General features: G+C 40.9%; 1 protein-coding gene across 1 annotated transcript in view; it reads left to right on the top strand.

The window, feature by feature from the left end:
- The window catches only part of ZBBX (zinc finger B-box domain containing), a 199,239-nt gene that overhangs the window by 165,220 nt on the left and 20,896 nt on the right, over positions 1 to 13,123 (top strand). The window contains exon 18 of the mRNA XM_075861573.1: positions 6,046 to 6,276. Within this exon, the coding sequence (XP_075717688.1) occupies positions 6,046 to 6,276 (231 nt within the window). The remainder of the gene's footprint in view (positions 1 to 6,045; positions 6,277 to 13,123) is intronic.

The following is a 13,123-nucleotide window of genomic DNA, read 5'->3' as shown; positions in this document are numbered from 1 at the left end:
CATGAGCCACTGTGTGTGAGAAAGGGAATACCAGTTTTCATTCTGGAAAATAATTACATTATTTCCCAAAGTAAACAATGGAATAAAAAGATGGAGCATGGCAGGTAGGAATACCAAGGAGACCAATTTTCTGTATAGAGCCCAGATACTTCTTATAATAGATAGATAGATAGATAGATAGATAGATAGATAGATAGATAGATAGATAGATAGATAGATAGATAGATAGATAGATAGATAGATAGATAGATAGATAGATAGATAGATAGATAGATAGATAGATAGATAGATCGTTATAGACATTTATAGATATTGATTAGATAGATAGATAGATAGATAGATACACAGATAGATATTTATAGACATTGATTAGATAGATAGATACACAGATAGATATTTATAGACATTGATTAGATAGATACACAGATAGATATTTATAGACATTGATTAGATAGATAGATAGATAGATAGATAGATAGATAGATAGATAGATAGATAGATAGATAGATAGATAGATAGATAGATAGATAGATAGATAGATAGATAGATAGATAGATAGATAGATAGATAGATAGATAGATAGATAGTTATAGACATTGATTAGATAGATAGATAATATTTCTATAGTCCTGGATAGCAATTTTGCCTGGTTATGCAGTGATATCCCTGCCTATACTGCTGCATAATATGAACAGAATTTACTTTCATAACTTGAAATAGTCTGTTTGTCACCCTGCTTTCCAAGAAACTGATATAGCAAAGAACTTTACAATTTGACAGAATAGGATAACTCAAGGACTTACTGTATAAATCTGAAAATGATTTATTTTTTTATTTTAGGGGAATGTTGTTTATAGGGTGATATAATTTAATATACAAAGGCAGAGGTGGTTTGACATGGTAATATTCATACAAGTAATAACTTTTCTGCTTCCCATTTAGACCTGAACAAGGTTATTTTTGCAAGTGGTTTTGTTCCTTTCACCTTATCGAGAGTTTTCAGCTTTGACAATTTTAATCTGCACTTACTGTGGTCCTTTATTACTGCTATTTTGCTCACCATCCATCACTTCCTACACATGTTAATATAATTCTAATGTGGTTTTTTTTATTCACTGATTTCCTGTCCTCAGAGTGTTTAGGCAGCTCTCTATTTCATTCCTCCTCCTTAGACATTTGAGATTCGTGGATTCTTCTCCCCGATATCTAATATTTTATTATTTCTAATATTCCCCATGCAATCCAAATACTGAAAACCATACATACAATCTCCAGCTCCCTTGGTACTTGTCCCGCAGACAGTGGAAGTTTGCTTTACAGGAAGGGCAGTTGGTAGTGTATCATTTTACAAAGTGATAATGATGTTGCAACATTACTTCACCCGCATAGATGTTGCATTTTTAGCCTATTTTACATTATAGGTTACAGCTATTTTACTAGAAGCAGGTTGTGCTTACATTTAGACTACTGACATGAATAGACACATAAATCATTAGTTGAGCATATACTGTAAACTTTCATTATATTGCACACTTTGTTGATATGTGTTTCGAATAGTTTTTTCAACATTTGTAGCAGAAGCGTAACTAAGCGCCCCATAGCAAACTTTTGACTGCCCCCTCCCCTACAACCAATGCCCCTCACCTTTACAACCCCCGCATCCCCGACAATGAACATATATCAGTTCTATTGTAAAAAATATAACCTTTAGTTATTTCAGAGTCAAAATAGTTAATTTAAAAAAAACTCACCTGAAGCTCAAAGCATCCCGACGGGAATGACTTGTTTCCATCCGTTCTTGCTAAAGGCAAGGGGCGAATTTAGCCTCTTTTGTTATGTTATAGCTATCCCTGCGTGCATCCTCCTCCCTATTTTTTGAGATCCCATTAATATAGATCTATGGTAGATCTATATTAATAGAATCTCATAAAATAGAGGGGGGTTGGGGGGTAGCTCGTCTACCTCTTCCTTCCTATAGAGTGTGTCCCACACAGTCCCTCTGTATATAGTGTCACACCCCCCGTATGGTGCCTCACACAGTCCTGCTGTAGATAGTGCTACACACACCATTTTGTAGATAGTGCCACACACAGTCCCCCTGTAGATAGTGTCACACACATCCCCCTGTATATAGTGCTCCATCCCCCGTTGTAAATAGTGCCCCCCAAGCAAAAAAAACAAACTTATACTCATCTAGCCCCATTGCCAGACGAACGGAGCTGCACAGCCTCCTCAGTCCTGCTGCAAATTAGATGCCGAGACGAGACCCTTGCTCTAGACCGGCGTGCTCCAGTGACGTCATTGCACCGACCTGCAAAGGGATCCTGTCCCAGCCTCTTCTAGGCTGCAGGCCTAACGTGGCCTGTAGCCTAATGCATGGCAGAACATTTATGTACTGGGCTGGGAGGCATGGGCCCCCCTCATGCCATGGGCCCTGTAGCAGCCACTATGGCTGCTATAGCGGTAGTAGGCAGTATTGAGCTGGGCTACCTTGGGCCAACAGAAAAGCCCACGCTCCAGCAATACAGAATGTGATCTTGTCCACTTCTAATATCATTGTAAGCTAGGATTTTATTATTGTGTATAATGGCCATATTATTACTGAGGGCTAATAGGTTATTTGTAAATAACCCAAATATCAAGTGATTTGCTGGTTCGCATAGACCCCTTCGGAGGAACCCTATTTTAGTGTTAGAACCTTTACCCACTGGAGAATCCTCTGGTGGGCCTATCCAACCCTGTTTGTTGGTAAGATAGTGTGAAAGGAACAGGAAGTTTAAAGCCCTACTGTATGAGGGAAACTAGGTCCTGTAAGTCTCAAGTTTGAAGGGTTCTACAGTTTTAAGAAATGCATATTAATCTAGCAGATCAATTGTTTTTCTTTTAAACGACCTGTCAAAAGTGGGTCCTTGAGATCTTGAAAACTGGCGCATACTTATTTATACATGCATATTCATGTAGCTGTGTATAGTATATGTGTATGCTACATACATTAAAGCTGGGGCCTCAATCTTGGCTGTGTAAATGGGCCGCACATAGAAAAAATTTGAAGTTGACGGGCCACATTACTTTCATATTTGATACAATACAAAATTATTGTTAATCAATTAGTTATTTGAACTGCCATAACAATACTACGTTACTATAATAATACTACATGACTATAATAATACTACGTTACTATAACAATACTATATTATTATAATAATACTACGTTACTAAAATAATAATAATAGGTTTAAACTTGATGGAAACTTGCACGTTTACTCCACGTGCTTATTTTAACAATCCAGTTTTCCAGTTTAAGCGTCGCTAAATGCAGTCTGGCTGCTCAGTTGGCAGCGTTTGGCAAACACAAGAATATGAAGATTGGGCAGCACCTTTTTAAATAGTGCCACAGTGCCCTCTGTAGATACTGCCACACATCCACTCGTAGATAATCCCACAGTACCCTCTGTAGATAATGCCACAGTACCCTCTAGATAATGCCACAATGCCCTCTGTAGATAATGCCACAGTGCCCTCTGTAGATAATGCCACAGTGCCCTCTGTATATTGTGCCACACACACTCCCTATCGATAGTGCCACACACACACACACACCCCTGTAGATAGTGCCACAACTACACTCACCCCTTGTAGATGGCTCCATTGGGGCTCCCTCTAGGAGTGGAATCCCCAGTCAGAGCATTGCCAACGCTTAGGCCGGGATTCCTTTGCTGGAGGAGCCCCTGACGTCACTGTCCATAGACAGTGGCATCAGGCGATCCTCCTGGATCGGAATGTGATGTCACTGATAGCCAGAGACCCAGAGCAGAGCACTAGTATAGGCTCTGCTAGGGAACTCTGGAGAAGCCCCTGACATCACTGTCCATATATGAACAGTGATGCCAGGGGCAACCCCAGAGCTGGAGTCTCTGGCAGAGCAATAGTAGCGCTCTTCCTGGGACTCCAGCTCTGCTCCTGACATCTCTGTCCATATATGGACAGTGATGTCAGGGGCTTCCCCAGCTGGAGTACCGGAGCAGAGCGCTAGTATAAGCTCTGCTCTGGGACTCCGGCTCGGGGGTAGCCCCTGACATCACCGTCCATATATGGACAGTGATGTCAGGGGCTTCGTCATTCGCCGGTGCACTCCTCCTTCGGCCTGCTCTTTCCTCTCTCGAGGGAGCTACGGTGCCCACGGGCCGCAGATGACAGCCCCAGGGGCTGCGTGTTTGAGACCGCTGCATTAAACTCTAGACATTGCCATTACATCACTGTTAACTGTTAGATATGTAGTTATAATTTTATGAAAGGCTCATGGCATGGTCAATGGGTCAAAAATACTGGAATAAACAGAGATGAAATGCTTTAGATTAAATTGGTCATGTTGTCTTGCCCATCACGTCCGTAGAAAAGTGAAGTTACATTTTAAGTAATGGATCAGTGAGCTTAAAGAGGCTCTGTCACCAGATTTTGCAGCCCCTATCTGCTATTGCAGCAGATCGGCGCTGCAATGTAGATTACAGTAACGTTTTTATTTTTTAAAAAACGAGCATTTTTGGCCAAGTTATGACCATTTGCGTATTTATGCAAATGAGGCTTGCAAAAGGGCTGGGCGTGTATTATGTGCGCACATCGGGGCGTGTTTACTTCTTTTACTAGCTGGGCGTTCTGATGAGAAGTATCATCCACTTCTCTTCACAACGCCCAGCTTCTGGCAGTGCAGATCTGTGACGTCACTCACAGGTCCTGCATCGTGTCGGCACCAGAGGCTACAGTTGATTCTGCAGCAGCATCAGAATTTGCAGGTAAGTAGCTACATCGACTTACCTGCAAACGCTGATGCTGCTGCAGAATCATCTGTAGCCTCTGGTGCCGACACGATGCAGGACCTGTGAGTGACGACTCAGCGTGATCTCTGGAGAACACGGCTGTGTCTGCACTGCCAGAAGCTGGGCGTTGTGAAGAGAAGTGGATGATACTTCTATACACAACGCCCAGCTAGTAAAAGTAGTAAACACGCCCCGATGTACGCACATAATACACGCCCAGTTGTACTTTTACTTTTCAACACGCCCAGTTGTACTTTAGAAAGCCTCATTTGCATAAATACGAAAATGGTCATAACTTGGCCAAAAATGCTCGTTTTTTAAAAATAAAAACGTTACTGTAATCTACATTGCAGCGCCTATCTGCTGCAATAGCAGATAGGGGTTGCAAAATCTGGTGACAGAGCCTCTTTAACAAGCTGCGCTGCTGTAAATTGCAGTCAAACTTAAATAAAAAACAATTAGTGCAATGTAATGTACATACAGTATATTCCCTTTTGGAACCTGCATTGACCGAACTGGGGTCTAAATCAGTCAACTCATTCGCCCTACTAACTCTTCATCTATGTTTTATGAAATGCAAAGTATATTCAGTATTACATAATTACACTATACTGTTTGCATCTTGCAGATAATCTAAAGCATGTTTTTATTTGTGATGTAATTAATGTGAACGCCAAGTATGGTTCCACATCTCTCCATACCGCTATCCTTTTAATAGATAACACTCTGTTGGAGACACATATTTTTGCATGTAATTATTGTTATATGCAAAACTTGTAAATATGTGCATAAAGTTGGTGTACATATGTTAATAAGGGATTCATAGTAAGATTTCATTAGGTCTACAATATCTATATATGCGCATTATTTTGCATTAATCAAGGCAAGTGAAAGCCTTTTGTTACGTTTCAAGTTAACTTTGGACAACCTTCATGTATGAAAATCTTCCTTAATATGCTTTATTTAGAATGACATTGTTGTCAGTGACAGTGGTATAATGCACAATTTTACATCTACTTGCAATGTCCAAGAGATCTTGCGGCGCTATATTCTGTACGTACCCTACATACTCATCTTCTGTTCTGAAAGACTTGAAGATCTATGAATTTTAACTCCAGAAGTGGCTATAACCACATGGTCACTAGGTTTTTCAGTGTAGTGGAGAAACATTCAGCCTATTTATTCTTATGTAATTTATTTAATCTTCTTTGGATATGGTCTTTTGCAGCAAGTCCCTCCAGAAGCTCCTTTTCTTCAAAGACCATTAATCAGATCTTAGGATCTAACGGTGATTCAAGACCTAGCTCTGCAGCAGCTCGACCAATGTCCAGAGCAACCTCGGAGATCTCAGAAATCGAGTCTATTGATTCTACAGACAGACAAGACTACCTTTATGAAGATGAAAATGAAAAGGCTACATTGGCTATCTTAGAAAAGGAATATCATTCTTTAGACTCAGGTACTTCACTTTTTTATGGCTTTTCCAGCAAGGATGGAAATACATACATATAATATAGATGTATCCATGTCTGTGTGTTTTCTTTGAGAAACCTGTCTATTTTGTGCCTGTATTGTATTATATAAACCTGTATATACACAGAACATAGACACACCACTACTGGCATAATAATACACTCCGCAGTCTCAACATCACAAGTTAGCACATGTGTGGTTCAGACAAAAATGGCCCCTGTCTTTAGCAGAACACAGTCAGATATACTTTATCGGTTGTGTTGCGAGGACCGGACACTAGGGGCATGTGTCGGAGATGTCCTGGGCAGCGATTTCCACTTTCAATTGTATATGCGTCCTAAGGATTAAAACTGCCAGGAGTAACAACTGTGACCATAAAATTATTGCTGCTTCCCCATTTCTAAATAGCTGATTATTTCACCAGACATCCGTTACTGTATCTGACATTGGGACATACATGAGTGCTGCACTTCAGACATAGGGAGAAGCCTGGTAAACATGGGCTGGGCTTAAACAAGAAAGTACTGACTGTCATGGGGGGCATTGTGGCTGTCATTGGGCATTGTGTTTGGCATAAGGGACATTCTCACTTTTAAGGGCGATCTATGACTGGCATGGGAGGTATGTGGTGTTTAAGCAAGCATAGGGAGAATACTCTGCAGAGGCACGTCCTAGCTGGAAGAAGCTTTCTTGATGGTCTGGGCTAGATGGAATAGACCAGGTAAGTGAACATCTATAATCAGAGAAGATGTCACCTATAAGTCATTGGATTTGATTGTTGTTTATTCTCTGATTGCTACTGATCAGTACTGAATTTACAAGTCTGGTATATGATGGTAATATACAGCCCTGTTACGGCACTATTATTTATATTCATAGGTATGTTATGTATACTTACAGTATGATGGGGCAAATTATTTGGGGGTGGGGCACATGTATAAGGAAAAATGTTGTGTCACCCTACTGAAAATCCTACCCTTACATTAGAACCCCCCCCCCCCCCAAGTCTCATAACGCCCTTTTGCCTTACTATTATATCAGTAATTGGATACCCTCTTAAAGATAAATATTGTTACATTTGCCCAAATACTGTGTGCTAAGGAAACAACTGATTTGTGCTAATGAGTCTGATGTATTCATGAGGAGTGACTTATGATTTATAGTATTTCTTTGTCAGTCTCCTGGTGTCAAACTGTCACTATGATATTCCTGTCCAGGGGTTTGCATCCTTTCAAGTTGGTTCTTATTGCCATTCTAAGCAGCTACTTAAATTTATATTGTAGAAGCACAAGGCCCATTTCCTACCTACATAAATTTTCAAGTGGCAGGTAATGTACTTTGTAGTACAGTACACCTATATATACAAATCACATTTACGTCACACATTAGGGGCAACTAGTTTACATTAAAGGGGTATTTCCTAGCCACCACATCTAAGCGGAAACTCAGTGAAGAGGTGGTTGGGATTCCGGAAGTCTCTTAAAAGTGAATGGAAGTAACATAAACAGCAGAACATAGCGAGCTATGCTGTTTCCCAGGAACCTGGGAGTTACAAAAACAACAAAGCTCACTGTGCTATCCTGTTTATGTAACTCCTATTCACTTCTATGGGAGTTACGGAAACAGCAAATTGTAATGATGCCGGCCTATCGCAAGACAGCAGGACTAGTCTTCACTTATAGCAAACCTAGGACTACAGTAGAGCCGAATTGTGAACCAACCTGACAGTCGGATGGATGAAATTTATGGAGCATGTATCACAATCCTGACAGGCAGCAGGAATACAAGAAGCAGGGAATCACTTATTACATACATAGATGAAACAGATTTCAGATAGATGATGGGAACAAACAGATAATGGGTGATGAGAAGAGCCAAGTGGTGGTAACCACGGACGATGGGGAATGATAATGGTCAAATGATGGAAACCAAACGGATGATGGTAGATGATAACAAGATAAACCTAACTAGCTATATGTTCCTAAGCACTGACCCTAACCCCACACCAATGTCCCTAATGGAGTCCCTGATCTGCAAACACTGTCCCTAACACAGCCCCAGGAAAACACTAGGAACCAGAGGCAATGATAAAAACACAAAACAATCGAAAACTCAGGGAAACCAGGCAAGCAGAAAATAAAATAATGAATCATGATGAAACTAACAGGACTTAACATAGAAGCAAACACAGACTGAGGAAATACTTAGGCAGAACTGGGAAACACAACTCTAGACTGGAACACACGATCAGACTAGCACATGGCCAATACACCATATAACGGTGTCGTGGGACCCCCATTCTTAAGATAGGTGCGGATGCCAGAGCTGGGGACCGCATGTATCAGGCATTTATGGCATATCCTGTGGATGTGCCATATATGTCCAAGATGGGAATACCCCTTTAATGTGATAGTTACTGCAGGGCTTGAAGTCAGTTAGGCAGAGAGAGTCTGATTCACAGTTGTTTTTCTTCATACACAAGGCTAGGACTGTGTTGTTGCCTGGCAACACAAGGGCGAGAAAGTCGCTTGGTGGTTTGACAGACGGTGCACTGCTGTGGTGCAGCTCAAACATTTTGCTCCTCCCTTTTAATAATGATGCATAGGTTTTTAAGGGACAGGTTTTAGAAGGGACAGGTAATTAAACAGTCCAGCAGATTTTGTCCAAAGCTCTTTAATATGTGCCAGACAAAATTATTGCTAATAAGTATTACCCTGTAAAAGTGAGAAGGAGCAATTTTAATAAATAGTTAGCCTGTGAAATAAATGAGCATTATCATTACTCCACAACCTAAGTTTTGGTTTCCTAGTATATAATTATGCCACTGTACTATTTTTTATTTATTCAAATTAGCAGTTTTCTCAAATTTAATGTGGGTGGAAGTGTAATGTATAAAAATTAGATTCGGTTTAGCATGTTATTAATGTTATTCTATTCACTTCTGAAATATGTGTGAAAAAACCCCCCCACAAATTCCAGTCTGAACACCACACATCATACGTTTGTCACATTAAAAATTGCCTGCACTGACAACCACTAAGTATAAAATGAGTTAAAGCAGTTTTTGTATATTGCTTCTTGCCACCTTCTCAGAAAAAGCTGCACTTGGCACAGTTGTAAACATTATAAATATGAGTGTAGCAGTGTGCTGAGTACAGTATGTTGCAAAGATGTGTTGTTTTATAAATTGTCCATCATATCTTTTGGAAGGAAAGTTCTTGAGGGATATATACACACAATGATAAATTGATTACTTGTAAGCAAGGTTTTTCTGCACCTGCTTGGCATAATCATTATTCCCTTGCCAATGACCTGCATACATACTGTGCTATACTGTAGTACTGCAGTGGCATAGGTTTAGGGGGTGCAGAAGTAACAGGCACATCCAGATCCTGGTCCCAAAGGCCCTTCTGCCACTTGAGCCGACACCAAGGGACATGTAAGGTGGAGGACCCTGTTACAGATTTTGCATTGAGGCCCAAGAGATATAAACACTATGGACGCCTTTGACATATGAAAAAATAATATTCAGTTTGCAACCCCCTTCTAGTTAAAGACTTTACGCCGGTGGGCATGTCCCTTCCAGTAATACATGCTGCATGTGAGGTCTGTGTCTCCCAGATGCTGCTGCCCTCACTAGCTCTCATGTATCCGCACAGCTTAATCCCGCTTCTGTTTTCTACTTCTACAGCCCATGAGGGATCTCTACTCTCTTGTTCTGACACACTAATGCTGAATAGTGTGTGACTTCCCCCTGCAGAGTGTCTGTAGGTTCTCTCTTTTTTTTTTTTACACTGATAGTCTGTGTGATAGCTCTCCCTATCTTCACTCTGAGACCCCATGCACACCCCCATGCAGGCTCTGATTACGGCCATGGTCGTGTGCATGGGGCCTTATTCTGAAAACCTGTGTGATTTGCCCTCCCTGAACACATGAATGCTGTCCACCTCTTCAACTCTGTTCTTCTTTGTACAAGCTCCTCCCCCTCCCTGCTGCTATGAGAGCAGATGACGTGTTGTCTTATGTATTTCTAGCTCTCCTTGTTTGCTTCCATGTTTGGTCTTTTTGAACCCCTTCCCCATTTTCTGGTTTTCATTTTCATTCTTTCCTCCCCACATTCCAAAAGCCATAACTTTTTTATTTTTCCATCGATAAAGCCATGTGGGGGCTCGTGTTTTGCGGGATGAGTTGGTTTTTCACGGCACCATTTATTGTACCATATAATGTATTGGGAACCTGTAAAAAATATATTTGTGGGGTGCAATAAGAAAAAAACTGTGATTCCTCAATCTTTTGAGGGGTTTCGTTTTTACAATCGTACGGTAAAAATTGCATGTTAACATTATTCTACTGGTCAATACAATTACAGCAATACCAAATTTATATATATTTTTTTTATGTTTTACTACTTTTACGAGGAAGAAACTAAATGTAAAAAATAAGAGAGCCATGACTTTTTTTTATTTTTCCAGCGATTGAGCGGTATGAGGGCTTATTTTTTGTGGGGCGAACTGTCGTTTCTATTGGTACCATTTTGGGCTACATAAGACTTTTTGATCACTATTTATTTCGTTTTTTATGGGATATGAAGTGACCAAAAAACAGTTACTTTTTTACACTACTAAAAACTTTATTATAGTTTTTTTATACAGATTTTATTAGTCCCCCTAAGGGATTTGTCATACTAATGTATTGCAGTATATTGTCATTTTTACAGGGCCGTGTTTGTCCCTGCCAGAGGCAGGGCTTAAAAGGAGATGAAGAAATGCAGCCCTGGGGGCCTTTATTAGGCCCCTAGGCTGCCATGACAACCATCAGCACCCCCTGATCGCATTGCATGGGGGAGTGACGAACTGTCAGATGGGGCGCCCCCCTCTTTTTAACGTCTTAGATGCTGCGATTATGATTGATCGCAGCATCTATGTGGTTTAATGGCCAGGAACCGCACGATGGCTGTCCCTGGCCATTAGTCCCAGGTGTATGCTGTAATACACAACTGACACCCGCTTCGTACAGAGCGGGCCCAGCAGGTGAGCCTGCTCCAAACATCACCCCCCACCACGATGCAATAGAACTTTGTGGTTCAGATAGGGGTTAATTGTTTCCTTTTATCCTGTATCTATTGTTCTCTGTTCTATCTTGTTTCACTGGGTTCCTCTGTTTTTGTCTTCATTGCCTTTAGTTTTTAGTGTTTTCTTGATGTTCTCAAGGTCTGTAGCAGATTTGAAATCTAGTGACTGAAACGATCTGGCAGGGGAGTAAATAATATCAAGAGTAGTCAAGTAACAGTCCAGGTTCGGTACACAGATAAGCAGAAAGAGGTTGCAGCGTCAGGCAGCAACATGGTCAGGAAACAATCCAAGCAGCATCATGTTGTAGCGTGAGGCAGAGATGTTGTCAGGAAACAATCCAAGTTCGATACACAGATGAGCAGCAACAGTTTGTTGAGTAAGACAGAAAGCAATGAGACTACCAGCAGGAATCTTAATAGTATGGCAATCAGGAAGTACAAGGGCCAGACTCATACAGGTAGCCAAAAGGGTCAGACTAATCCAGCAATCAAGGCAAGGAAACCAGGGAGGCAAAGTCAAAAGTAACTAGACGACAGCACCAGTCCATCAGCACCAATTAATTTAGTGAAAAGAGCTGCTACCCGTGACATTGGAGCTTCTGGGTTCAAATCCTAAGATTTGTTATGTTAGGGAGGAGTCCTTGCAGATTAGGTTCAGAGTTTTTGATAGTGAGGGTTAGTAGCATCTGCTGTTAGGGTCAGTGTTCAGAGACAGATCAAGGAATAGATATACTTTTAGCTAGAGTTAGGGCCAGCTTGTTGTCATCACCCTTAATCTATTTGTTACCACAGTCAATAGCGACCGCATCATCTAAGCTGTTCGAAGCAGGGGGTTGGCCCTCTCTAACGTTCCATCGACCCCCCTTCAAAGCAATTTTGGGGGTGCTGATGGTTGTCATGGCAGCATTGGGGCATAATGTAGGCCCCCAGGTCTGCCATCTCTGTACTCTCATTAAGCCCTGCTGGAGGCAGGGATTAATAGGAGCATGTCAGAAACACGATATTCTGCAATACATCAGAATTAGGGATACTTTTAAAAAAGTAAAATAGAATTTCAATTATTTTTTTTTATATATATTAAAAAATGAAAATATTAAAAGTAAAAAAACAAAAACCTTTTACCATATTTGTTACAGCTGACACTTCACTACAATGGCCGGGATAACTCCGATTTTGGCTGTCTAACCGCTTAGACGCCACGGTCAATAGCAACCACCTGCATCTAAGCCATTTGAAAAAGTTTTGTATCGCCGTAATCGTATTGACCCGCAGAATAAAGTTAACATATCATTTTTACTGCACGGTGAACGCCGTAAAAATGAAACCCCAAATACAATGGAGGAATCGGTTTCTTTTCTTCCCATTCCACCCCATAGAGAATCTAATATACATACACACCAAATGGTCACTTTATTAGGTACTGTAATAGCATTCTGCCATTGCAACAAGTCAGTTTGTGAAATTACTACCCTCCCAGATATTCCACGATCAAACTGTGAGTGGTAGTATTTCAAAGTGGAAGCGTTTAGGAACCACCGCAACTCTACCACGACGTGCCAGAACACGTAAAGTTACAGAATGGGGTCGCTGAGTGCTGAGGCACACAGTGCTTAAAAGTCGCCAACGCTCTGCTGACTTAACTGCAGAGTTCCAAAACCTATATGGCATTAAAATCAGAACAAAAGCAGTAACTTCATGGCATAGGTTTCTATTGCCGAGCAGCTGCATACAAGTCTCACATCACCAAGCACAATGCCAAGCG

The sequence above is a fragment of the Rhinoderma darwinii genome, chromosome 4, assembly GCF_050947455.1.
Source record: "Rhinoderma darwinii isolate aRhiDar2 chromosome 4, aRhiDar2.hap1, whole genome shotgun sequence".
NCBI lineage: Eukaryota > Metazoa > Chordata > Amphibia > Anura > Rhinodermatidae > Rhinoderma > Rhinoderma darwinii.
The sequence above is the reverse complement of the archived record's forward strand: the minus strand, read 5'-3'. Positions and strand labels throughout refer to the sequence as shown.